Here is a 27437-nt window from a genome sequence, read left to right as displayed (position 1 = left end):
TTCCATTCCCCGTAACGCGTTGCCTTGCCGCTTTGAACGCACGATCGGCATTGCCTCCCTTCGTTGAATACGCCGTTGTGAAGACTGCAGCACGTTTGCGTAGGCCCCTCACAGCAGCGCCAACTAGAGCAGCCCACGCCAGCAGGTTCTTCCCCCTGCTCCCCTTGCTGCTCCCCTACGGCAGACGGAAACATCGCAAATCGCAAACTTGACACGCGTGGCTCTCCGACCCTGCTGATCCCCACTGCTGGCTGCGACACGCGGCGTGCAGTCTCTACTAGCTCCACAGAGCAGTTCGCTGCCAAAACAAGCATTCTTTATGCATCCAGGGAAGTCTGTTTTCGCGATTGGAGACGATGATTCGGAACAAGAAGAAGACCTCCTCGCCGCGGGAGCACGCCGCCTGGGAGCGCTCGCCGCTGGGGTGTCTGTACACCTAGATGCCTCCCCTGAGATGGCTCAAGAAGCCCTTAAAAGTGGCTCGCCAGCAGCGACTTCCTCCCCTTCCAAAGAGGGGGCACCCCCTTGTGCTGGATTCCCCAAAGAAAAGGCAGGAAGAGAAGGAGAAGGAGGAGCAGCAGCACGCTCCTACGCTTCTGCAGCTGCACGGCCTGCTTCCTGTCGGGGAAGAGAGGGCTATGCAGAAGTGCAAACCGTCTGCAGGAGCAGACGCGGGACGGCTAAGGGGGAGCAGCGAACGACAGCAGCAGTCAACAGCAGCGGCAAGGGCCCTTCCAACGAAAGCAGCAGCAGCAGCAGCAGCTGCAGCAGCAGCAGCAGCAGCAGCAGCAGCAGCACTGCCAACGCAAGCGGCCGTGCGGCTCATCGGATTTCTCGAGCATCCGAAGGTTCCTGGGTTTACAGACCAGAGACAGATGGTCCTCCCATTATCGGGTAGGTTTACTTCTAATTCTTGGAGAAAGCGTCTTTTCTACTGGGTTGGAGGGGGCTTGACGGACGGCGACTGTGTGTGTGTGTTACTGCTTTGCCGCATGCAGAATATTTGTAGTTGCAAAGGCCGCCTTGCGGCGTCCAGAAGTTCTTTTCGCGCATCAGCAGGCGCCATGCAACTGTTTGCCTCTGCATTCTCACGATCTCGCACGATACACAGAGGTACACAGCCGACCTCCTTCGCCTCTGCCGCCCTCTCTGGCTCTTCCCTGCGTTTCTGCTTCCGCCTTTTTGTTAAACTCTCCACTCCGATGCACGCGACTTACCCACAGCGGCGGCCTGTATGTACAGAGAGCTGCGTTGTTGCTCTTTCCGTTCTTTTGCTGCCGCTATCCTTCCTGATCGTTTCGCGCCTCCTTCTCCTCGTTTCTTGAGAAGAGACCTCTCTCTTAGCGCCTCTTTCAAGCCAGTCTCCTCCTGAATTTACGCTGCTGCCTGGTGCTGCACCCTCTAAAAGACCCCGCCTCTCCTCCTTCTTCTCGACGGCTGCTGCTTGTCTCGAAGTGACGCATCCGGCGAAACTCCTCCTCTTCCGTCCTGCGCTGTTGCAAGCGGCAGTGGCTCGGCAGGCACTTTTCTGCGCGAGTCTTTGCAAAAGCTGCATGCGCCTGCAAGGCGGTTCGTGTGTAGCGCCTTGGCGAGGCCTCTGCATCGGCTTGGAGGTTGCTGCTGCACGTCTCCTGCTGCTGCTTCGTGCGCTTCATTGCGTGCAGCGATCTGTGTGGCGAGGGCACTCCCAGGCGGCCGAACAAGGCAACTTTCCCTGGAATTTGAACAGCGGCTCGACGCGGCTGCTGCAGTGGATAGAGCGCTTCGCTCTTCCCGAAGAATTGCCTTCAGGCTGCGGATCGCTGCTGCAGGGGGAGTCCGTTGACGGCCTCACAGGCGGCTTCTTAGGAAGTGGGGGGCAAGCTGCGGCAGACATGCGGCTGTCCTCTCATCTTTTCTTCACCGTGCCGATGGAAAAGAGTTCGTGCTCCCTCTTTGGTGTGTCTTGCTATTCTGCACGGCGCGAACGGCTGGTGAGAAAACAAGGGGTTCGTTGGGTGGCAAGGAGAGAGAGAGGCAGAGAAAGAGAGAAAGAGAAATAAAAACAGAGAAAGAGAGAGAAATAGAGACAGGGAAAGAAAGAGAACTAGAGACAGAGAAAGAAAGAAAAATAGAGACAGAGAAAGAAAGAAAAATAGAGACAGAGAAAGAGAGAAAGAGAGAAAAACAGAGAAAGAAAGAGAAAACGAGATAGAGAAAACGAGAAAGAGAAAACGAGATAGAGAGAGAAAGAGAAATAGAAACAGGAAAAGATAGGGAAAAACAGATGGAGAAAGGAAGAGAACTAGAGACAGCGGAGGAAAGCGAACTAGAGGCAGCGGAAGAAAGAGGACGAGAGACAGAGAAGGAGATAGAAATAGAGACAGGGAGAGAAAGAGAGAGAACAGACTGGCAAGGCGGCTATTAGCGCTGGAGGGGTGAAAGGGGTCCAACTAGACTAGCAAGGCCAAGGGGAGTGGAGAAAGCTAATTAGAGGGGAGGTGGCTATACGTATGTGAGCCTCTGCACACGCGTGTGTGTATGTGCGTTTTGCCAGTGGGAAGTCTCTGCCCCCGAGTCTTCAGAAGGCCTTTGCGCTGTCTGCGTCGTGGCGCGCATCCCCTTCTGGGGCTTATTGCTCTTTCGTCTCCTTCCCGTTAGCGCAGCCTTCTTTGAGTTGATGGAGACGGCTTCAGGGGGTGGGCGTTCGACCGCTGAGAGCTCCTCGGGATTGCCTACGCAGGTTCTTCTGCAGTTGTACGATCAGCTGAACACCGTCAATTTCCATCTGCTGCGTTACACGGAGATCACGTTCAACCTGGAGGGTGGTCTCCCACCGTTTATAATGGCCATGAACCCCCGTGCGCTGTTTTGCCTCGTTTCCCTTTATTGTGTCTCTCTTCTCTCTGTCCCTCTCTCGCTGCTTTTCTTGCTACGCGTACTGCGTGTTTCGGTCGTGCGCTCTCGGCAGGAGCGTTTTTGACTGATTTCGATCGTCGAGGCTGGGAGGCGCAGTCCTTGCACTGCAAAGGCTGCTGTTCACCCTGTGCGCTGTTGAGAACAGAGCAGCTTCTCGTGCTGGTGAAGGCGCTGCTGCTAGAAAGCAAAATCCTCTTCTTTTCTCGAGACGCGTCAAAGGCCTCCACTGCCGTCCTCTCCCTGATCTCGCTTTTGCCAGGTGCGCTGCTGCTGTTTTGTGCGTGAGCGATGTGTCTGCGCACGGGCGCTGGGGAGACAAAGCCTCGTTCCCGCCTCGCGAAAAGGGGTTGCCGAAGAGCAGGTGCCTGAGGGGCAGTCGGCAGTCTACACGGCTTGTGTTCTGTTGTACAGGTGGGCTGGCATGTGGATTTTCAAGCGATGGCTTCGGAGAACACGAATACCGATGGAAGCGTCATGGACTGCCCTTCAGGATCTTCGATTCCCGCTCGGCTTTCTTCCCCCTGCTCCCTCTAGAGCTCGTCGACGATCTCTTGCTGCAAAAGCGAGGCTTCCTCATAGCCACCACGAATCGGGCAGTAGCGACACATCCAGTTGGGAAGCCAGACATCACGGGCAAGACTCACACACACGCCGTTCACACCCAAGCCCTAAGGCGCATGCAGTGTCGCCGTTTTGTCCCCCTCTGCGTGGCGCGTTGTTCGTTCGCGGCACTTTGTCAGAAGCGTCGAGGCGAAGGGAGGGAGAAGGGGCTATTCTGAGTGTGCATGCAGGAAGCTGGCAGTGCCGGTCGGTAGTCTCAGTCGCTTGCGGGGTGTTGCTGTTTGTGGGGGAACAATGCTCCTTTTGCTGTGTGTACAGTCGACGTGGACGCGCTGGAGGTAGCAATTCAGAACCATCTCCTGGTGCCGCTGCTGCAATTGACAGCGTGGGAGGAGCACTTCGCTCAGCGCATTGCACGGGAAACAGCTTTCCTTGGAAGTCAGTCCCTCGATGGACAGACCCCAAACAGCAGCAGCCTCTCAAAGCACGCCACAGACCTCCTGCAGCAGACCATTTCGACTCTTGCCAGCCATGCTGCAGCTCATGGGCTCCCCTTTCTCAAAGGCAAAGATGAAGGTAAGTGTGCACTTAGGCGTGCTGTCGCGAGAGCTCAGAGTCGCCTTGTGAGGCAAGGCTCCCCCCCTCGTTGAGGCGCACTGTGTAGGCCACTTTTTCGAGAGACAGGCGCTTAGGGCGTCGAAAAGAAATAGATTTCGGAAAAGCGTATCTCGCAAGCGAACACCGGAGAATGCAAGCATTTCTGCTCCGTTTCTGTCGCGGTGCAGCAGGCGGATCTCCCTCGAGAGGCGCTGCCTTGACAGACTTCTCCCAGGCTGTCAGCCCCCCTTCAGGAGGAGGAGGGAGCTCCAGCAGGACGGATTTCTTGCAGCAGCAGAAGCAGGGGGACGCTTTGCCAGCGGACGGAAGTAGGGGGCAAAGCAGCAACAGCAGCGGCGATGGCAGCCGTCAGCTCGACGAAGACGGCAAGCACCTATTTGAGGAAGCTGTCGCTCTGGGGGCACAAACTCCGTCTCAGGAAGCCGCTACTCCCTCATCCAGCGGCGAAGGGGCAGCAGTCACCAGCAACGCTGCTCAGTATCAGCAGGAGCAGGCTTCTTCTGACGCGTTTGCCACGCCCTTAGCCAGCGGAGGCAGTGGCTGGCTAAGCAGCCGAATTCGGTGGACTTGGGAGCGCTCAGGTGAGGATACAGCTCGAGTGCGCGTCTACTCCTGCGCGTGGCAAGAAGGCTACGGAAGCGTGTGTGCTGTTGAGGCGACATGTGGAAACGTGAGAGCGCTTTCAGGGATGCTTCAAAAGGCCTCGCTTGCCCGGTGTTTTAAAAGGGATACATGGGGAGCTTTCGGCTGAAAGGGCGCACGGCGGCTTCTGTAATCCTTTGGTTCGTCGCAGGAAGCAGCAGAAGTACCAGCGACGCTACAGCCCCCCCGTCGCTCTTTGACCCCAATTGGGAAGCGCATGCAGACTTGATTCGTGCGGCCTTCTCGCAGCACCTGGAGCAGCTATGCAGGTCGGGAGCTGCTGCCGCACTCCCCTTGTTACGAAAATAGGTAGCGCCGAAGGAAGGCTTGTCTCAGAGAAGGGAAACAAGCGCAACAAGGCATGCGATGCTGCAGGGATGTACGAACCGCGCGGGGGAAACTCTTCTATCTGTGTGTGGCGAAGCGTGTCGTTCTGGTGTGTGCTTGCGCTCTGTTTTCAAGAAAAGCTGCCCTTGCCGCGGGTGCTGGGCACTCGCGGCAGCAGCTGCTGCGAGTGCTGCAGCAAGAGCAGCAGCGTGCCGCTACTGCCGCGAACAGCGAAGGACTGAGTGTTTTTGGGGCAGAATGGTTGACGGCATGGACAGAGACTTACAATTTTCAGGTGGGTGCTGCGGTGATATTCTTCGCCCCTCCAGCTTCATGGCGCGACCTAGGTGTCCGTACACCTGACTTGGGGCTTGAATTAATCAGGAAAGTCTCTAGAAAATTGCCTGGCCAGCAATCCATACGCTTCCTTCCTCTCTCTGTCTTGTGCTGTCGCTCTCTGCAGTTAGCTACCTCGTATGTGTGTGCGTGTGTATGTGTATGTGTGTGTATGTGTATGTTTGTGTGTGTATGTGTATGTGTGTATGTATGTGTGTGTGTGTGTATGTGTATGTGTGTGTGTGTGTTTATGTGTATGTGTATGTTTGTGTGTTTATGTGTATGTGTATGTGTGTTTATGTGTATGTGTATGTTTGTGTGTTTATGTGTATGCGTGTATGTGTGTGTGTGTGTGTGTGTGCCCTTGCCATCCGTCCCCGAACATCCCTCGCCTCGTATCCCCTCCCTGCCCAGCCTTTCCCTGATATACATTATACATATGTCTGCCTTCCTGCGCGCACTTTGTGGCCTCTGCAGGCGTGGCTTCAGGAGCACCGCTTGCCGAGTGAGGAAGCGGCTCCAGCCAAACATGAGACACTGCAGTCCCCGCCTACCAGCGGCTATGCCCGGTACTTCTACAGCAACGGGGACTGTTATGAGGGTCAGTTCGCGGCATCGCTTCGGCACGGAGATGGGATTTATTCCTCCGCTGACGGCATGCGGTAGGAGCCACAGGGATGAGGCGGAGGGAAGACACACGCGGGAAGCATTTTTTGCCACAACTTATTTTAGGGGGCTTCTGGGCGGCTGCCCTCGATGCTCCAGAGGCCTCGCGGCAGCGAAAGCGGATGCTTCCTAACGGCCACCACGGCATCTGCGTAACTGTCTCTCCGCGAGACACCGTCCCCTAGTTCGTCGGCAGGCTACGCTCTCTGCGTTGTTGCGTTCTTAGATATGACGGCTCATGGTTCTGTGATGAGCGGCACGGGCATGGGGTGCTGGCGCACGAAGCAGCTGGATATTTGTACGTCGGGCAGTGGCAACACAATAAGAAGAGTGGCGAAGGGCACCTTTATTCGCAAAAAGAAAGATATTGGGGCCAGTTCTACGATAACAAATATCACGGAAAAGTCAGCTCTCCATCTACCCCTACGGCCAGCCACCCCTAATTCAGAGGCACAGACGCACCGATGAATATATATTGGATATATATTAATATATGTGCACGCACATCTTCACCTATACACACATGCGCCTGCATGCATGCATGCATACATATATATCTGGATATCTATATATCTATACCCATGCAGACGTATACACACACACCTATGGACCCATATACACATGTCTGGTGGTGTGCTAGCCCGTGTGCAACTGGAGGTGTCTATGTTTTTCCGACGAGCCACAGACTTGCTCAAGCGCACACCATGAGATTTGTGCTGCACTGCTGTCACTGTACACTTTAGCGCTTTTGGAACCTGTGTCTCTGCAGGGGCGGTATGTCCAGCGGGACGGACTAGAGTACGAAGGCGAATTCGCGAAGGGCAGGTTTGAAGGTCTCGGGAAACTAACAATAAGCCAGAGTGGATCGGGGAGAAATTCGCTTCGAAACTATCGCAAGGGTGTTGTCATTCGGGGCGGCTTCGAAGGCGGCAAAGTGTCAGGCACTGTTACTGCTGTCTATGCTGACGGACGGACTTATACAGGAGGGTTATCGGTGAGGCTGCCTTAAGCTGAAGCTGCTGCACGAAACGCACTCGGAAGATCTAGGCCTGCGTGACACTTCACCCTCTTAAATGAGCATGCTGTCGGCTGCCTTCGTTATCGAGGCACGTGACTTGTGCTGAAAGACCGAGGCAAACGCTTCTGCGTGTACACCGCCATCCTTTGATCTGCGTGTCTGTTTGTTTTATCGCTGCCTGGCTTGCTCCGTTGCGTGTGTGTCTGGCATTTGCCTGCCGCCTCTGCGTCCCCAGCCAGAGTCGCTGCTTCCAGACGGAAGCGGGAGCATGCTTTACGCAGACTGCTGCGCTTACGATGGCCAGTGGCGGGGAGGACTGCGACATGGAGCCGGGGTGTTAAGCATCCCTGTTGGGGTGTTACAGGGAAGCGGCACAAAGGGAGGTCCTGTCGAAGACACGCAGGAGACACACGCGGGAGCGGCTACGCTTGAGGGCGAAGTGGTAATGATGGACGGGCAGTGGCTAGATGACAAGCCTGCACCGGATGCAGAGTGGAGTGTCACCTTCCCCAACGGTGACAAATATTTAGGCAGACTCAAGTTCCCAAATGCGAAGGTCCCCATAGGCGAGGACGCCCCCATGGCAACTGACGTGCGGGAGGAACGCAGAGAAGAGCACCCGCACACAAGTCCAGAAGGACGGCGGAAACATTGCCAGAATATAGTGCCGCACGGCTGGGGTCTTTGCAAACTGAAAGCATCGGGGGAAGTGTACGAGGGGCAGTGGATGGACGGCATGCGACACGGAAAAGGAGTATGTCATGGGATCTTTCCATGCTTGGGTTTGGGGGGCCCTTACAAGTCTTTTGCCTGGTTTTTATGCCTGCTTAGCGTTGAAAAATGCGTGAAACTCTAATTGAACCACTCCCTGTATGCAGCCCTCCTCTCCTCTCCGTGCGTGCCCGTCTGTCTGTGTTTCTTTCGCGTTGGCGTTTCCCTGACACCTTCGGATCTGAGGCTGCGCAAGGCGGCAGAGAGCTGGGGTCTGTGATTGGCCTGTGGGCTTGCCAATGTGCGCGTTCCTCGTGAATTATGTGATCACAATACCTTCTCCCTGAGCTCGACAAAATAGGAAGACGATGCTGCACATGCATGGAGTCATGGCACGGCCTCTCTTAGTATGCGGTCTCCTAGGGAAATTGCATGAAGATTTCCCGCCTCCTATTTTTCTCAAGCTTCACGGTCTGTCGTGCGCCTCTTTAGGAGTCGATAACACACAGTGGGGCACGCCACTGCGGCCAATGGCGTTTTGGACATCCCCACGGCACTGGCCACCATATTGATGCGACATCAAGTTGTACACCCGAGGGAGCGTTCCGGTATGAACAGTTCGCGGGTGAGGACAGTCCTGGGATTGTGTTGGAGGAGGAGCACTGCACTGAGCCGCCCCCGAATATTCCAAAAGTCGTATTCGAAGCGTTTTATGCGTTTCCACTTAAGAACTGCCCCCTCGTTGAGCCGCCACCCACACCCTTGCGGTCTTCTAGTTCTGTTTCACCCTCCCATACACCCAGGGACTAGAAAACTGAAGCACGTGATGACACACCTCTCGTACTGCCTTGCCCGATCTAGCATAGGAAGAGGCACTCTTACAACTCCATTGACGGCTTCGAGACAGACTGCACCCGTTCAAAAAGGAAATTAATAAAACAAAACCGATTTGTTGGAGTGGAAACTCGCACCTTGCTCGGTTCCCGTTGTATGGTAAGCGTATAGTGGTTGTCTAAGCGGGCACGAAAGCGTTTTGCCAAGCGCTTTTATATTGAAAAGCACGACTGCATGCTAAATGGTGATGCGTAACACAACACGCCCTGGCTTTCGTTTAGACTTCACGCATATGCAACGTTCTGAGGGTGCCCGATCCATAAACTTGAGGCCGAAATTCCCAGAATCCAAGTCCGATTTCCAATCCCAGACCAAGAGTTCATAGCTCTGTGGGCGGAATTGTCAGTGCAGTGTTAAGGTATGCACCGCCTGTTGCTTGCTCCTTATATATCGCCTACAAAGCTAATATTCTTCGAATGATGAACGCGTGAGCTCGTCGCAATATTCTGTCTTTCTAGCCCCGAATAGGGACGTTGCATTCGTGCCGCTTTTGTAGCGGTTTTCCCACCAGGTGCGAAACGTTTTTACGTCTAAATAATAGTACATCAAATTTGCCAGGATGTCCAGCTCCTCACATCTGCACAGAGCAGCAAACTCCTATTATCGTTTTCTTGAACGAAGTATTTTACACCGAGATAACTCATTTTTTGTCGCATGTTCAATACTGGTGCATTGTTGTTAGTTTTTATTTCGCAACAGTAGCGATTTATGGCTACAGGAACCCGTTATCTACAAATTGCACGCCTTTATTCATGGGCATTCACAACAAAATGAGTGTATAGCGGCTTACCGGAGGTTTGTAGGAAGGCGAAGACTGGTGCGTATGTGAGCCATGAAATGCCGATAGCGCCTCTGGAAAGCCACACAGCTTTTTCTAACCAGCATTAAGGATGGCGTGTGAAAACAACGCTACATGCTTCTCTGTAGCTCATAGACGAGGCAACGTGACTGTCCTTTCTAGTCGAGAACTGAATCATGCAGATTTCAGTATAGCAAAAGGTATCTCATGTACCCAACATACATCAAAATTGCACAAGATAGGCTCACTATAAAAATTAATGACTACATGGAATGACGAATGGGGTGCTTTAGGGAATAACATTTGTCACCTGGAGAACGTAGTATGGTTTCACAACTAAATTTGTCAACAAACAGTTTGGGTAGCCTCACCCTCATCTCTGTCCTATTGACTGTTTCTTCTGCATTTTCTGCCAACTCTTCAAAAAAAGTTCCTCCAGTTATGACGCTTTCTTCCTGCGCTTCGTTGCGCAGCCCTTGCGTCACGGACTGCCTGTAGATGAAAAATAGCAGTAAGCCAAAAACTGGGTATTTTTTAGAGGCCTCTCACCATAACGATCCTGTAGGATCTACAGCTAACACAACTTTCAACAAGTGTGACATAAATCTCCGGGGCAAAATAGGGAGATGGGATGCGTATGAACTACAGCTTAAAGAAAAAGGCAAATGCAGAAGACTTTATCTGAATGGAGATGAGTCACCTACCTCTTGAACAAAAGACTGGAATCCGGCGGCCTATCGACCTCTGGCTCTTCCTTCTCCTTCAACCTGTAAGTCAAGGTATGAAAGCGCATCTTTGAGCGTATGGACTTCGGATGAGACTCTAGGTGTATGAATTTTATTTCCAGTTTCTATGCTTGCAACTATTCATGCCAAGTATATGAGCTGCCTCCCCCCATTTAGCTTATGTTGTCAACTATTGTGGTGGTAGGGCTCAAAGCAGACGCAGTGAGATACAAAAACAATTGCGCACTTTCCGAGCAAAAGTAATATCACTTTCAGCTTAGAAATCGCCCGCTTTAATTTTTCCAGAGGAGAAGAATAGGCCTGGGCAGCTTGGGACAAGCTCTTAGAGTCCCCTGAGTGGCGACAGCACAAGCAGCAGAAAAAGTAGTAACAATAGCAGGAAGAACAGGTAAGAAATTAGCAGGATCAAAACTAAGCTAATACAGAGAAGGACAAAGTCAAGTACAGCGCCTGACATTGCAACTAGTCCTCCGTTCCAAGTAAAAGTTCTTAGCTATGCGCCTCATTAGCGTTCAATCAGGAGTTTGAGCTTAGAATCGCAGAGCTTTGGCCTTTGGACCAAAACCAGAACTCATATTAAACATGTGCACACACGTCTTATGACAGAAGTACACACAATCACACGCTTGGGGTGATGAAGTGACACAGAAATATTTCTCGAGTTAATGAAAACATGACGGGCCCGCTATGAAGTTTTAGAGCTAAGGAACTCCGGACCTGAAAGGATGAGCTGGCAGGCGTTGAATACTGCCGTTTCCGCTTTTGAAAGGAGATGCCCAAGGTAGTGGTCCAAAATGCAGTCGCGAGATGTGCCACTTTTACTGTCTTTCTCTTCTGAGGTAGAAAAAATGGCACAGGTCGAAGATTGCACACGAATGTTTAGCTGCTTCTCTTTAAGCAGTGAAACAGATTTTTGATGCCTTCAACTATGTATTATGATGCAAGAGCCCTGCGGAAGCGGTAACTTCATGGATAGCTATCAGCGCCAGTTGGTCTTACTGGGGTGACAGAGAAGGAAGATTACATCGCTGTCCTGGTTAAAAAGTTCCTCTTTTGGGATTCTGAAGGGATAATGCTCTATGTACTCCATCACTTGCACGTCAGACCTATTCAGGGGTTCAGCGTATGACAACAGGTTGCGAGAACAGTGCCCACAAATCTGCTACGCTTGCGTAAGCCATGTATTTAGCAGTAGAGGGTCCCAATTCTTCAAGCAAAAATAAGGCGTCTCTCTTGCAGCAAACGGCTAGTCTTTGCTGCTTACGTTTCGGAGAGGTCGAGTAGCCAAGTCAGAAAAGAATGGGATGTAACATCACCCTCAGATTTCGTACATGCGGTCTCAAAGTCATCATATGACACGGCCGTGTAGCCTGAGGCGCATTCACCACACAAACCAAAAGTATTTATTTATGTGAGCTAAAAACCACGTTTCGAAGGTTGCCAGGAAGACTGGTTGATTGCAGCAGTCGGTTGGGATAGGACTATTCTGCCAATTGCTCCTTAGAGTTGGGAGACTGTGGCACAATTCTGAATACTGCAAGGCACGTACTTTGCTTTTCAAAATAGTCAAGAAGCAGAAAGAGAGAAACCAGCCTAGAAACAATGTGCTTTTCCACCGCAAAGTTGATATAAACTAGAAACATATCGTTCACTAGGTCCGGAATTACAGGGCACATCTTGTCGCTTGCAGCCTTCGACTGCATAGTGGCTGCAGCACACAACCAACGCATTAAGTTCATTCTAATGTATTAGCAACACACACTGTAAGACCGAGCTGCATAAGTCACCACTTGCGAAGTGACTTCAAAATATTCTGTATAACAGGTGTGAAGTTTCCTTAGTTGCACCAGAGATGAATACTATTTAACCCAGAATTCAATGTCATTGAAGCTAACCATGGTTCTCGACTGTTTCAAGAAGTACCGCGGGACTTATTCATTCATCATTAAAAACTTTATAGGATACGCACGAAAGATCGGATGATCCGTAGGGTCGAGCTGAATGAAGTTTGCCTTGCTTGCGTCCTTAGAAGTGACGGGGGACGGGACATTCGGCTGCTTAGGAGCTGTCACCGGAGCTCCTCCATCCGTTGGCTCTGGCGATTTATGATTACCACTGGCGTTTGGTGGTTTACTCATGGCTGTAGAACATACCCATATGATTGGCACAGGAGCAAGGCCCGGTTCAAGACGGCATACTTTCTTTGATAGCGATCGGCTTTTGAGTTTGACCTTTTGATTAGGACGTAGTATATACTCTTGATTAGGTTTAGCCCCAAAGGACTTCGCGCGATTGTTTGACGCACTGCAACCTGAGCACGATGAGGTTTGAACAGCCCTCTGCTGCCTCGCACTCGCTTACTACCACCATTTGATGGATAACAAGTCGGCCTCCAGGCAAGGGAGTCAAGAATTGTGAAAAAGAATCTTACAGGTATCGGCCTGGCCAGATATTGGTACGCCAATATCTCGGTTCAGAGCTGCTAGAGCCTGTTCGTCATCCAAGTTGGGGAGGACCGCTTTGATCTTCGGGAAAAACCTGTTTGTAGGACGAACCGTTTCGAACATGTCGTAGAAATACGGATCAGGTAGGCACCAGCAGACTCTGAGAAAAGCAATTCAACCCAGCACATGCGCGCATGAGGGCAGTTGCACCTTGGCAGGATGCAGCCGTAGATATCATGGAGTGCTGAACTCAGGACCAATGGAGGTGCTGTAAGAGGCAACTCCCGTTTTGTGTGATACCCGGCCAACAAAACCGCTTGGTACTGATCGCCCACTGTACATACCTTGAAAATTCATTGTCAGGCCGGTACCGACGCAGCGATGGTTTGTGCACTAGCCTAAAAATGCAGGAAACAACGGACCAACCTCAGATATGCCAGCGTACGGGCCTGTTCACGCTGCTTTGTCACATTAAAGGCAAAAACACCTTACAGGCCGCAGCAAGCAAATCGCCACTACGAAGCATACCTAGTAAATGCATTACGAATAACGGCTTCGTAAATTTCAATGCAGCGGCGATACCGGCCTTGATTAGCTAACAAGACAGCAAGCAATTGACCTGCCGGGGAACCAAAGACAAATGCGTAGTGGTGCTGCCAGTGTGATGAGAAGCACGCAGCTCAGTTCGCCGCTAAATTTACCATTGCAAGCTGATGTAATACACCTCCGGTCAATGAGCCTACAAACGCTTGTGTAGCAAGCAGCTCGCGCCTCATTCACACGATTGTCGAATGGCTCAGGTGCGCCTTTCTTGCTACCCTTGTGAAGCCGCGAAACTGAGACACCTAAAACACCCTAAGGAGGCCCAAGTCGCACGGGGTACCTGTGGCGAGTGTTTCCAAATGACACCTCCCGAGAACTCTGGTCTGCCACTGATAATAGACATGTAAACCAAACAGCGCACCACACAACGACGTCAGTTGTATAAGCCTTGAGCAGAAATGCAACAACCACCAGCTTTCCGGGTGCTATCGTATGACTAGCCGCGTAGACCGCCTAGGCACCATGAGGAGCCACAGCGAGGAGTACCTCTAAAGTTTTGGATGCGATCTCAATCCCTCGTTCCAAAATAACTCCTCCTGATTCGTTTTTTGTGGCGTCAATCAGCAATAGTAGTGACATGGAAAACTCGCGCGCTGCTGTCATTGTTAAAGTATGCCTTGCTCCCTTAAGTAAGCAACGTTGAGACAAAGCAACGCAAGGGCACTAGTCCATATGAGGATGTAGTGCACTTTTATATTCTAGCCCTTGCATATAAGGCTTATGTTGAACAGGCTAACGATTGGCAGAGGAACTCCAGCATGGGCTCTAGATAATGTGAATATTTGGAGGAGTCGTACAAAATGAAAGTCGTAGGCATCCAACGCCCACTGCAGCATCAAGGAAGCACTATTCGCCATCATCGCCACTTGTTCTGGGGAGATGAATTCCTGTAACTGCAGCGCAACATTCATGAGTCGTTACACAATAGAGACGTTAGGATTCAAGCAAGTTGCCACACTTAAAGGGCCTTCGGAGCTTCACAAAACGAAATATTGCGATTAGACAGACCCTGCGATTGCTTCGAAGGCGACCATAGACAAGCGCAAGCTTGCAGTGCGCGAGCATTCGAAGGAGGCCGGCCATTTTTGGAGTAACCGGCGCTGGGGGTATCCCCGCTGGGATCTACACAGAGGCACACACGTAAGCCGCACCACAATTCTTTAGCCCTTTAAGTAGGCACTTGTGTATCCCGCTTTACATCCCGAGTTTGACTTTGGTGCTATTGGATTCGGGTTGCCACGGCCATTGTATAACGATTGGTGGACACCTTCAATTTTACACTGCATAAAAACCTTCGTACAAACGAGTTGCCTGTAAACATGCGAAGGTAGAATGTACAGCACCAAGCCTTACCTTAGAGGCATCATCCGTTGCGATGACAGTCAGAAGCTGCTTTAGGCTCGTAAGCTGCGCATTCCCATAACAAGCGGGAAGAAGTGGCACCACCTCGGCGACCCCGATACGCATGGCTAGCCAAGAATTTCAGCTACAGGAAGTCTGGTGTCAGTGTGTGGAGGTGGGTGCCAGGGCCGTTTCCTATTGATCAATTTTAGCTGTGCTCGCAAGTTTAGCTGTGCTCGAAGGCAGCGCATTACGGGCCACAAAATCAGCTATCAGTAGCATGCGAAGGGACGAAGAAACCAGTTGGGATACTTCAGCAATCGAATTGCAAGGGCAGGGGAACAAACTGCTCGTACGTCTTCGTTTTTCAGAGACACAGAGAGTACTGCGCTGAGGGATACTGCTGCTTGCAATCCCGCAACGCACTGTCGCCAATCGCGCCCAAGGCTTGAAACCCTGGACGCACAAGCGAGTCAAGACAAGACGTGTAGCGACATCCAGCATCCCAGTATAGGTGTCGGACGCTGGGCGACACGACGCTGCTGATGCAAGAACACAAGCTAGCAAGAGCAGGACGGCGGAAGAGGCTTGTTAGCTCAGTTATGCGTCGCATGCATGGCAGCTCGGAGGTTCGAGAACAGTCACCACACACGTAATGTGCTTTTGCGAGATGTACTTCGGGAGGGGGTGGAAGGCTATTTTGGAGGCACACACGTTGCAACACTCACCAGGCCTGTGCAACTGTTACATCAAGAGTCGAAGGATGATGGCCGCCCCAGTGGAAGTCCAGCACCCGCTGGATCCTGTGCGCACTAGCCACTAGTTGTGCCCTCGGAGGAGGCTGTGACGAGCCATGTGCGTCTGCCAGGAGAAGCAGCAGGCGTGCCGGGACCTACAACCAACAGTAGATGACATGCATACCCCGGAAGGAGTGTCACACCACTTTGACGAAAGCAGCATCTGTCTAGAACAGCCGGGCGGTGCTGCGTGCTGTTTTTAAATGCTGCTCCTGAGCAACACCCCGCTTTTGTCTTGTACAACGCTCCCGTCATGAGAAATGGCAGGCCGCCATCTCGCTCGTTCGAAAGCGGTGGTATGCATCCATGGTTCACGTACCGATGCTGCATGCGCCTCGGGGTATTGCGCGATACACCGCTGTGCCAGGAGGTGGGCAACATCCCAGGACTCGTATCTGCAAAAGTATGCATTTCGAAGCTCGAAAGGAGGTCCAACAGCTTCAAGCTGTCATGTGCACGACTAAGGATACGTGCGTGCCAAGCTTTGGGGTTTCGGCTTGATGGCCTTAAGAATTGGTTCTAGAGGTCTAACCGCAAGGCGATGCCAATGAGTTCCACCGTGGCATCTTCCACATCCCATGAATCCTAATGCCAAAGAATAATAGACATGCAGGATACATTCATCACCTTGAACTTGATATGCACACGTCAAGCATCGACGTGACGTGCGCGGCTACCTCCTCGCAAAGACCAGTCCTGACTGGTACAGCTTTCGTAGCTTACCTGGGCAAGGAGCAGTGGATGACCTTGTGTAGTACTGTACATCGAGGTGAGGACGCGAGAATCTAGACCCTTGCCTATTTCCTTGATCACGTGCCATAAGGGACTGCTGCACTGCATTACAGCATGGCCTAAGAGTCGCGCCACAACCGTTTGGGCCGGAGAAGGCATCTGTATAATTGTAGAACTGGCAGGGCTAAGAAGCGGCAGGTTTGAGGGATCTCGAACCACAGATAGCAGTGGGAGAGATTTCGGCACAATGACCGAACGAGAAAGCTTGGGCATCCATGTCTTCATGCGGAAGCAGACGCACAACAACATTCCAAATCAAGTTCCTATTCATAAACCCCTACAGAACGTCCTGCTACCCCACCATTAGAAGTTGTGCTTTCAAGCTACACGCGGGCTGAGGGTGAGAGAGTGCACTTTAGATGGATGAATCACCGCGTGCTCTAAGAAAAAGATGTCTACTCACTCGGATGTGAGACGGCATGAGGGGGAATGCTCGATCCAACAGGTTGCCAATTGATGCCGTGCAGGGAAGGAAACTTATTCCACAGTGATGCTGCGAAGATACGGGATATCCATACAGCGACATGTGTGCTCAAAAGTACCTCAGAAGCTCTTGGAGGAACCAACGAAAGCTTGTGACCCTCAGTACGCGCTGCGTGTAGGGTCTACTGAACTCACCTGTAATGATACATAGAGAGCTGGCAGGTAGATTCGCTCCTTTCGCACCATCGATGCCTCGACGCCAAACAATTTTGAACATCTGAAGCAAAGCCGGCGCCCAAGCAGCCCCTAAAGATGAGTTAATTAGTCTTTCTACCTGATTAACTCTCCTCTCGCTACGGACTGTTTGGGGTGCACATTGCAGGAAGTAGGGTTTGTGATACACCGAAGGAGAGTAGTACCTGCAGCAGAGGAAACCTCGCCAGAATCCCTCAGATTCGGTGCAGCTCCCAATAGTCATATTAAACAAATTTAGGGCTACAATGTCAGGCCTGCAGTTGCAACACGAAAAAGCAGAGACTCTGATGACATTATTCTATTCTCGGTTTACTCCTTACTCCCTGCACACTCGCAGGTTGCCGACGTAGGGTGCAGCCTGGCACTATGAAGTTGCTGTGCAGCGACTGGATGCCGTTCTGCATACCACGAAAAGGAGCGAAATCTATGCTTTGATAAATTCAACAAGTAAGGCGAATCGTCTAGCAAGCGTGAGGCAACGAAGAGTGGAAGTTCCAGGAAGCCTTCCCTCAACAAGGACTCCTTGCTGTACTTGTGATAACAAGCTGAGGAGTGCGTAAACCAGTTGCCACCTCGCCACACCGCTACAACCTTTAACTCTTAGGGTCCTCAACGATGCGAGGCGAAGGACGGGAGCAAAGCCTGCTTTAGCCTGGACACTCCTCGTATGGCAGCCTGCATCTGGCTCGGGTGTTATAGAAACAGCACTAAGCAAGACACGCCTCGAAGCGAGCATACACACCTCCAGCTTTCACAAGCTCGCCGAAAACGGTGGAGTCGTCGCTTGTGGCAGTACTCAGTGCATCGTCATCGACGCCCTTGAACGCAAAGACAGTCAAAGAGCACTGCTTCAAGGAAAATGGCACAAATATCGAGGCAGCGTAGGTGGGTGGCGTAGGCAGGCGTAGAGGCCATAACATTGCAGGGGCAAGTTGCTCCAAAAGCGCAGCACGCGACTAGTGAACATTTTCAACTAAGCTCAGGCTTATGCAGCAGCCTTGTATGTGTTCTGAAACGCCTGTATACGTGCTCCTTTACGCAGAATAGCATTCTCCGGGCGCTCAGTGTGGCGAACACTAAAGAAGCTTTTGAGATGAAACCACTTTGCTGTCCACATGGCGGAGGCTCACAAAAGTGGGGAGGGAGGGAGGGGCGGGGAAATTTTATTTCGCATTGTAAATCAGAACACACATACACACACGTACATCAACAAAGTCTTGCTCATCGCCATTACGCAGCAGACCCTCCACACGCTCTGTAGACATCAGATAGGCAAGTGAAAAAGCGGCATCTCTTCGCATAAGGTTTTAGGGCAATATGTGCGTTTCCCACGAGAAGTGAGGAAATAACGGATAGAGGAAAAATAGCGTGGTAGATGCTTGCCTGTGGCCTTCGTTGTTCCCAAAGCCTCGAGCTCCGTACTTGTACAGAAGATTAAACGCCGGAGCACCTCTTTCAGCAGCTGTTTCAGAGTACGGGCTGTGATAAAGCAAAGGAAGTCTGTCTTAACGATGAAAAAGTGAGGATTCAAGTGATAACATCCTATTTTCCGCTGCTGCGCCTATTACGGTCACAAGCTCCAACAGACAGACATGTGTGCAGGGGGAGTACCCCTACATACTTCCGCTATGCATCTGTTCACACGCGTGTCAATATATATGAGGAAGTGCACACATATGGATGTTTTAGGTGAGGTTTAAGCACATATTTACAACTGTGCACATGACAACATGCGGGCATCATAGATACGCATGCTCCTTTTGCCATGTAGAACAATTTGGTCTGGGAGCCCACTTCAAAGAACGGCACACGCAACGGCATAGTTCGCCTTACCGACAATTTCCACCAAGAGCATCTGCTGTACCCAGGGGCTTCTAGTGCGTTTGTACATGATGCCTGCGCGCAGAGTGACGAATATGCACGCTCTAGTAGTGTTCAAGATCTTCGAGTTTAAGCTAAGCCCTGAGACCAGCTTTTCCTTGAAAAGCGGAAAGCTAGGTGCTGCAAAGCGGAGGCTGCGTTTGTGTGCGTTGCTGGATGCTGTAAGGTGTGCCAAGGGGATCGTACATCCATGCCATAAAAGCGTGCTAGCTCGTTTAGACGAAGCAATGTGCTGAAACATTCTCAAAGATACAGGCGAGGGAAAGGAAGGAGTGAGAAAAGAAAGAAACCTGATTGTACAAAGATACCTAGGAGACGCATGTTGATGCCACGCCTATGCAAGTAACTGGTAAGGGAGATTGAATCATGAGGGCCATATGGATCCATCCTTTCCAGCTCAGCGACGACGCTGCGGACACCAGCAGAACACCTCTTAGGATTCAATTAGCAGATTGGACTGCCAAAGGCAGATTAAACATGCGAAACTAGCTCTGACTATGGCAGTCATACAGTAAGTCATTGCATTCCAAACTCCACAAATAGAATGCAAGCATGGACAATGTGTCCATGCTATGCAAAAGCTGCGGTTAATGCATACAGCACGCCATGTATATATATAGATATTTGTCTCGTTCATGAAGGGCGACGTACTCATTCAGGATAACCGATCTTATTACAGACTTGATAAGCGTCTCCAGCCGCTGACCCTCGCTGCCTGGAGGAGCTTGCCCGCAAACAACTGGCTCGCTGGCTTCTCTGTATTTGCACTGGTATTTGCTGGTGATGAAGTGAAGGCTGCAATCAGACGGAGACGTTTACAGCAGAGTCCGAATCGTCCCCTGATCTGCCTATTTGGCGGAAAGACGCACTAAAGTGGAAGAATAACGCGTTTCTAGCAACTCGGTGGGAGCATTCTATGCCTTACAGATCATCCACAGGAGCATAGAGGCGATTGAAGGGAGATCGCTCCATTACATCGTTGTACCCGTGGCTAGGTGCCGTAGGATCCTAGAGACGCAGCCAGCACAAACGCCGCCCATCCAAGAGTAAACAGCCCCTTACAAATCGACTAAAATACCCGCGTGCCTCCTTCCTGAGGTGCAGTAGTGCTGCTGTCATTTAATGCTTTCCCTCTCGAGTTTTCACCCCCATAGGTTCCAAAATGACATCATTGCTCTCAGCAGGGCACTCGAAATCCGTGCTGCCATTGCCAGACCTTTAGGGTGGTTTGTTGGGGGGCTTCTTGAATATTCTTCAGGGCGAGTTCCATATCAGCCGAGTGCTCAACTGCCACAGTACGGAGGCGCTGTGCAAGCGTAGGAATCGAGGCGGCTTCGCTTTTGCCGGAGAAAAGCGGAAGCGCGTAGCACGTCTGTGTGGACAACGCATGCGGCCGGCCGGAGAAATGCATCTAACAAAGAGTGCACAAGGCGCCTGTTTGCGGCAACGTGGCATGCACACTTCGATTCAAGGAACCCTGGAGAAGTGTTGTGTCTGGCTGCAGCGTTCCCGCAGAAACAGCCGAGCAGAGTCGGTGGAGGCAGCACTATCCACGTTTGAGCTGCATCCAGCGAAAAGCGCTGGTATCCAGCAAGCAGGGGTGCAGTGAGAGCGCGACGGCATGTGCAAAAGAGACTCACCCTATAGAGCATCATCGTATCGGCTCCTCTGTTTTTCAGAGAGAGAAGGATTGTTGTGTCGCGAGGAAGCTTTGAGGGGCATATTGGCCTCAGCAGGTTGCAAATATTGAGCTTGTTTTCGATGTAGGATATTTCCTGGAACAAAGACAGCAGCAACAGCTACATGCCTTCTAACGCCTCTGGCAAGCCCAGAAAGCACAAGTGCCACACCCCCAAAATCCAAGGCCCCGTAGGCTAAACGCTGCGGTAGGCGTTGCACGCTTGGACGGCAAGATCGTGAATCCTCAGTGGTGCAGGAAAATAAGCCTTTTGCGGGAAGAAGAGGACTTGCACATGTTGAGCCAGCTTACGTGGCGGATGCGCTCAGAGAGCGGCTGAGGCCATGCAAGGACCTCTGGTATCGAGTCTGACAGCGGCATGACCACTACTCTGAATCCCTTGTAATCCACAGCTGCAGCAAAATGCGCATGAAACAGTGCAAGCAAGCCAGATTAGGAGCACTCTGCGTACTAGGAAAGGGCACGAGAGGGAGAGCCCTGCCTCCTCCTGCTGGGGCGATCTCCTTTGGCCTGTCACCAAAGCTGTCGCGCCAGAAGTCGTCAGGATGATGAAAAGCGCAAGCCACACTCATCAGAGAGCTGACGCACCTGTCATAAGCAAGGTGCTGAGACATGTCAGTCTGGACGACTTCGAGGTCTTCGCCTTCCCCGGCTAACGGCAATCAACAGCGAGACACAATCCAGCCTATTTCGTCCTCTTTTTCCCCCTCCTCAGTGAACAGATCCTCTAGACGACCATGGCATGAGCTTGGCGGAAAGACGCCAAGGAAAGAAAAGGGACGGAGGCTGGCACTTCTGAGAGCAGAGCACGCTAAGAACTTACTACCGCCTGGGCGGTCTGCCTCTTCAGCGCGACAATTGCATCGTTGATCATCTGTTGGGCCTGTATCTCAATCCCGTAGAGCCTGATCGCAGAAAACGTAGAGACAAACGCCATCGCGCGACACACAGAGGGCCTAGCCATGTGGGGGGAGAGACGACCGATGGGGGCGGGGGGGAGGGGTCTAGAGAAGCTGGCCGCCAAGCCGAAGTGCGCGATTGCTAAGCGATGCGAATACACTTCACGCCTAGAGAGGTTCCCCGCTTAGACACAGTGCCGAGTACGGGTTGCAGGAGAAACTACTTGCTGGCTTCTTCTACGTCCACCTTCTCATCTCCCAAGACAAGAATCGCCAGAAGGAGCCCTGAGCCAGAGAGTCCTGTTCCTTGTCGGCTTACGAAGAGCTGTGGACGAATGCGTAACAGTCCGTCTCTGTGCACCCTGTTGCTGCTATGTAGAGCATCTGATTCGGCGTGTAGTACCGATAAGGGGAATGGTGTTTTTTCAGCAAAGGGTGGACTGGCCGGAGGGCGAAAGGGGGAGATTTTCTCCATGCAGGCAGCTGCTGCCTGTCTCACGCAGAGCTTGGGGGCAAAGCGAGGGGGGACTCACCTCGTCACGCTTAAAAAGAGCGAAAATGCGGAGGGGGTGGCCTGCAGGAAGTCGACGGAAATGATATTTTTCTCTCCACTTGTCCATAAACGTGCGAAGATCACGCAAGTGGGAGCACTTCGTGGAAGTCACCCGTAAGCCCTCCTGGGGTTGCCTGGCTTTTGGTTCGGTGGGCTCAGGCTCTTTCGTCTCCTGCGGATTGCTGTCTTCGTCGTTGCGGTAGAAGGGCAGTGAACCCTGCAGAACAGAGCGCCTGAAAGATTACCCATTAGCGTGTAGGAGGAACAAGGGTGCGATGGCTAGAGCACGGGTCTTATGAAGGGGACGAGAGCTTTTTGGAGTCACCAACGCAGGCAGCCACCCTTTAAAAACTGGCATATCCTTCTTGTGCGCCTCCTCAAGTGCTCTGTAGATAGGGCATGCTTCAGGGGTTTTCAAAAATCCAGCACAGCAATACGCCGGAGGTAGCGTGCGGAGGGCAGGAAGCAGGGAGCACTGCTGGCACGCCGACTTACTATGAGCAGCCGTCCGGCTGTGGGGGAGAAGACCTCCTCCTCAATGATCTGCATTGCATAGTTTGATGCGTGAAAAGCGAACGTCGAGGCGCAGCAGACTGCCTGACAGGTGTTTAGCAAGGACTTGTGCAGATTCGTGGTGCCGCTCTGGCGCATGCATACCACACACACACACATTCACAGACAACGAGTACGCACCGCTGACACGCAAAGCCTTTATCTGCAGTAGAGGAGCAAGACTTGGGAAGCGCAAGAGGCTTGTGCATGCCTAGTGAAGGGGAAGCACAAGCTATTGCTAGGTTATTGCGATACTGCGTAGCTGCATGCATATATTCTATGCCTTCACCCGGGATGCTCCGTCTGTATGTACATATGTGGGGTTGAAAGCCATCACACAGGGTACTACAGGTCAAAATATGGGGCATTCGGAGGCTCCAAACCCTAACTAAAAATATAGTTGATACCAGGTCGAGTCCAAATTTCTGTGAGCTGTGTATATTCGTAGAAAGAGCCTTGTCGAGGAGAAAGTTGAACGTGTTGTTGGCACAGCGATCCCACCCCAGAAACCCTGAAAAGGCAATCCCATCGAAGGTCAATCAATGCCTGCCCGAATCAGGAGGAGAGCTAAATTTCTTTAGCGACTTGAATGTCATCCATGTGCTCCGCACGTGGGGATACGAGGGAAAGGGAGAGAGGCCAAAAGGCGCAAAGCATGGGGAATGTACCGTGTTCTCTCGTGCGCTCCCGTATACTCCCGTTCATAGCCCTTACGACTGTGTCAGAGCTTAACAAAGGAATTGGGGTGGTTGCAAGGATTCGGTACGGATGGCTGTCCAGGAAGAAAGTGGCGAATCGACTGGCAGAACAGTCCCCTGAAAAAAGTACAATGAGCCCAGCGGCTGTCTACCCTGAGTCGACCTCCGTCCTACGTGTCGAGGGAGTCAAAAGGAAACGAAGATTCGAACTCCTTTTGCGCCATGCATTGGTAGGAGTAGTAGTAGTAACCAACCCTCCCCACCTGCTCCGTCGTGTTCGCGCTAGTCGCGGGTTCCAGCTACTCAGGCAGCATTGTTCAGAGTTGCTAAATTCGACTCTCGTTCACCAGTAGAGCTGCGGACAGTCGTGTCTGTGCGCACAGTCCGGAAGGGGTCTCTAGGGGCCCCCACCTGCGTAAGGGATGCATATAAATAAACACACCTGTCTTTAGACGGGTTATCATGGGGACGACAACAACTCCGTCTCTGTCCATTTGCACGAGGAGCTCGTCGATGCGCGAGGTGAGACCTTTAAGATTGAATGTCATCTCACCTGCAATGGGCTACGGCACAGGGCAGAGATGGGGGGGAGGGGCAGGTGGGTGGGGGAGCAAGGACAGAAAGGCCGCACAAAGAATGCAGCAATGTCTCAATTCGCCGGAGAGACGCTTTGAAGATGTGTTGCAGGACCGTAAAGCGTTCTTGTGGGAGAAAAGAGGGACGTCTGGGTCTTAAAGTCTCTTTTGACCCCGCTTAGCTGAATATGCATGTAACACAGGAGGGCTTCATAGAAGAGGCTAAAAAGGTACCGCTGAGAAGGCTTCAATCTTCTGCTCCAGTATTTCTTTGCGCGCCTGCCTCAGGAGACCTCGAATGGCGCTAGAATTTTCGCACTGAGCCTCTAGTTGGGGCAAAATGTTTTGCCTGTTTCATAGCATTCTCACACACAGAAAGCCAGCAGGATTCATAAAGAACGAGATCAGCTCGCCTTTCCGGGCCGAATTTGCAAGGAGTCACCGCGCGTCTGCTGCTGGGAGTCACTCGGAGCCTCCTTTGAGAAACCAACCGGCCTTGCAGTGGTGCCACACGGCTAGACTAGAGAGGCGTATTCTGGGACTGCCCCCCTAGGAGCGGCGCCTCTGTAAAGCGAAGCTAGTTGCGCCCCTTCAACGAGTTCTCAACGCAAGGCCCCTCAAACAAGTTAGAAGCGAGCAAAGCTGCTGACCGCTGCTGTGCGTATTCATCGTCCGCAAGGCGCGTTTTCTGACTCCAGAAGAAACTGAAACTCTTGGCCTTGACGGTGGTGTATTTCAGACGCACACTCATGTGCACAGTCCCTGAAGACACAAAGAGGCTGCCACTGTGCACCTTACACCGACTCCCTACAAAGCCTGAACGCGGTACCGCCCCCAGAAGCATGCCTCCCTTAAACCGCTTCTCCAAGCCGTGTCTTTTAAGCAGTACACCACACACTCTGCTGCGGGCCTGCTGACACTGCAGGCACCTGTAATGGGTGCGTGAGCATGCCGTTGTCGACGCTTGGCTACGCTAGAACTGACTTTGCTGGCGTCCTTCTAGTGCTCTAGCGTCGGCCGAGCGCCCCGCCGCCCCCTTTGAAAGCGTTGCCTTTTACCCAGGATTTCTCTGCTTTCTCGCTCTATTTTCTATGAGCCACTGGAGTTTTCTCCAGCGAGATTCGCTAGAAGGCCCTTGTGGACGCACCCGCCGAAACATTGGAGTTTGTGCCGACGAACAGCCCGAATGCGTTGGTGGGAAGGAGGGCACTAAGACCTCTACAGCGGCGACCCAGAGAAATCTGCGCGCTAGCCAAGCACTTGCGCAGGTTGGAGAGGCTTTCCTGAGGGCAAGAGAAGCAGGGCACCCAGCGGCAAGGAGGCAGACGGGAGGCTTTACACCCACACGACATAGAGAGGCCAGACTAGAAGGGGAAGGAAAAGGAGCAGAGCGGCACCGCCTCAAAAGCACGCGCGCGACTTTGGACTCTAGGCTTGAAGGCACACTGCACGGGAAGGGGCTAGAACCACCTCCCTCTTTTCACGATCGTAAGGCCTCCAGCATGCGCCTGTCATGCTTAAGTTTCTAACCCAATGGGAAGGGCCTCACCAGCATCACGTAAATTTCCAGGCTGGGGGATGTCATTGGAAACGCGGAGCTGAAGGGTAGCTGGAAAGCGTTGTTGAGCGTCAGCGTGACCTGCATGCACAAGCAAAGAGTCAAACGCACATTGAGAGGCTCGACAGTTTGAGGTTTTCTCTCCCCAAATCTTCCACAACACGACCCCCTCGGAGGAGAGAAACGTGGCCACCGGATTTGGGAGCTTGCAAAGAGCTAAATCCGAGAGATGCCAAGAGTCGCAGAAGGGAATAACCTGCGATCGTTTGTAGGGTGCCAGCAGCGACACCTACGGCGGCAAGCGACCCCAGAACGCGCCGCACAAAGACAGCAAAACACAGAGTTGGCTATAAGGGCGCACCAAGGTATCATCTATCTTCTTCCTGAAAACTTTGTAGCAGATGCGTCGAGGGTCACCACATGCGTGTGGAAGGTTTTCCCCTCTGTATATCACGGCAATAGAGACCTGCGGGAGCATTCCCAGGAGGGCAAAAGAAAAGCGCCGATGGCTCGAAAGATGGCTCGAAAGCATGATGGGCATGTCTAGCTGAACCTGTTCAGCACTGGAATGTGGAGGCAAGCAAGGGTAGCGTCAGAGGTCCGATAGAGCCTTAGCCAGCGGCGTCGCGCAAGGTGCAAAGCCACACCTTGTTTTTGTTTTCTATGAGAGGCAGCACATCTGTATTGAACTTCATGTAGGCCAAGCGCACTTCCAGGATAGGTTCCTTCACGGCGGGGATCTCCCCGAGGGAGGCGCCGTAGGTCAGCATCTTGGCTTCTTACGGAGGAGGGAGGGTTAATGAAATATGGTGGGTGTCGACGTGGAAGCAGCGGCGTTTGGCTTCGCAGACCATCGACACTTTGAAGGCGTCCCCGCCACACCCTTCCCGAGAGAGGCCTTTGATGCCAACGCGGTCCTTCGCCTCGCCTTAACGCGGAGTCGCACAGCGTATCGAAGGCTGTAGAGGGGGAAGCAGAAGGCTTAAAATCCAGCGTGGCGGGAGCAGCAGCGGCAGCGCTGCCGCCGCCGCCTGCGCGATTGTACTATGGGCGCCTACTGAATGGTCTTCCTCCATGAGAATTCAGTTCCGCAGTTTGGACAGAAAAGCCTTCCCGCTTCATTGGTACCTGTGTGTGAGTGTGAAAAGTCTTAAGGGACGAGAGGAGCAAGCTCTAGAACGCCGGAGACTACGAGAGACTCTGTTTCACTCGCCCGCCTCTGAGGAGAGGAGGCACCACTGCACAGTGTCGCGTAGCGGCGCTCAAAGGCTCTGGAACCTGTAGGCCCCTCGTAGCACCCCATTAAATAGGTATTTCGGTGCCTACTAGAGTCGATCAAGAACCTTTCTGTCGTCTAAAAGAGCTAAAAGGGGCAATTTAACGCCGCGTTCTCACGCCTCACTCACAGGCGGGTGGGCGGCCTGGTCTGGGCAGTAGTAGAGTGCCTGCGTGGTGTGAGGCTCTATGTGGCGCGAACTGCTGCGTGTTTCTCTTCTGGCCTTGCTTCTTGAAGCCTTCCAGGGGGGCATGTGCGGCGAAAAGGGCCTTAAAATACGTGTTTTTGCAAGCCGAATGCGCCAGTGCAAACATTTCGAGGGGCCTCTCGGGATTTTTTAGCAAAGTCACGCCACAGGCGGCCCCACGGACGCACTACGTACTGCTACCGCCGGCAGCGGCAGCGGCAACCCTTTAAACTCGAGAAACTCTGCCTCCCTGCAGCCTCTGCCGCCAAAACATTGCAAATATCGTCTTTCGAGACCTAGGAATACCCTTCTTCTTCCCCAAGACACCCTGCAGTTACGCCAACGCAAGCCGCCTCCCTCTCCCTCTGGACGCCCTTATACATAGAGGAGCAAGTCGCGCCTCCTGCTGCTGCAGGGGCAGTGCAACAGCAGCACCAGCAGCGGCAGCGGCAGCCGCGTTCTCTCTCGCTCTCCAGTATTTCACCGCAGTCAAGTATTTTTTGCTGCCTCTTCGATATTCGCGCATTGAGCCCAGAGGTACATCGCCTCGCCTTTCCTCCTGCGCCTTCCGCAGCAGCAACAGCAGCCAACACGCCTCTTCCCGCGTGACTGCAGCACAGCTCCATCCAATGCGCTTCCAAACGCGAAGCGAGCCTCCTTGAGAGCCCCTCGAAACGCCTCAAAGCCG

General features: G+C 52.5%; 2 protein-coding genes across 2 annotated transcripts; one reads left to right on the top strand and one right to left on the bottom strand.

The window, feature by feature from the left end:
* The first annotated feature begins 319 nt into the window (after positions 1–319).
* Positions 320–8587, top strand: LOC34617448. Its single transcript, XM_026335975.1, has 15 exons — positions 320–550; positions 740–894; positions 999–1113; positions 1665–1973; positions 2537–2840; positions 3044–3157; positions 3778–4087; positions 4207–4322; positions 4871–4988; positions 5182–5341; positions 5860–6044; positions 6275–6452; positions 6818–7042; positions 7302–7820; positions 8270–8587. Exons 1-15 carry the CDS (start codon positions 320–322, stop codon positions 8585–8587), a joined length of 3357 nt encoding a protein of 1118 aa, XP_026191760.1.
* A 1794-nt stretch (positions 8588–10381) lies between these two features.
* Positions 10382–26056, bottom strand: LOC34617450. The gene is given in 43 exon segments (XM_026335974.1): positions 10382–10548; positions 10934–11050; positions 11216–11322; positions 11481–11586; positions 11766–11956; positions 12170–12527; positions 12648–12820; positions 13005–13058; positions 13189–13279; positions 13544–13592; positions 13750–13887; positions 14061–14150; positions 14272–14385; positions 14617–14670; positions 14961–15060; positions 15333–15496; positions 15721–15796; positions 15934–15986; positions 16597–16686; positions 16812–16893; positions 17278–17455; positions 17614–17716; positions 17898–17996; positions 18841–18911; positions 19043–19161; positions 19404–19508; positions 19678–19760; positions 19942–20124; positions 20393–20527; positions 20743–20843; positions 21040–21094; positions 21275–21356; positions 21575–21675; positions 21884–22120; positions 22863–22966; positions 23124–23270; positions 23596–23716; positions 23963–24077; positions 24379–24490; positions 24993–25011; positions 25278–25367; positions 25648–25752; positions 25934–26056. Coding segments are annotated over 43 exon segments (4962 nt in total).
* Positions 26057–27437: the final 1381 nt, after the last annotated feature.

The sequence above is a fragment of the Cyclospora cayetanensis genome, unplaced genomic scaffold, assembly GCF_002999335.1.
Source record: "Cyclospora cayetanensis isolate NF1_C8 unplaced genomic scaffold, CcayRef3 CcayRef3_contig_88, whole genome shotgun sequence".
In the NCBI taxonomy this organism is placed as follows: Eukaryota; Apicomplexa; class Conoidasida; order Eucoccidiorida; family Eimeriidae; genus Cyclospora; species Cyclospora cayetanensis.
Note: the sequence above shows the minus strand (reverse complement) of the source record. Positions and strands in the feature narration are given on the sequence as shown.

Coding starts and splice junctions, on each gene's coding strand:
- LOC34617448 (XM_026335975.1), top strand. CDS start 320: ATGCATCCAGGGAAGTCTGTTTTCGCGATTGGAGACGATGATTCGGAA. Junction 4,989..5,181: donor CACCTGGAGCAGCTATGCAG/GTCGGGAGCTGC, acceptor TCTGTTTTCAAG/AAAAGCTGCCCTTGCCGCGG. Junction 7,821..8,269: donor GCATGCGACACGGAAAAGGA/GTATGTCATGGG, acceptor GCGCCTCTTTAG/GAGTCGATAACACACAGTGG.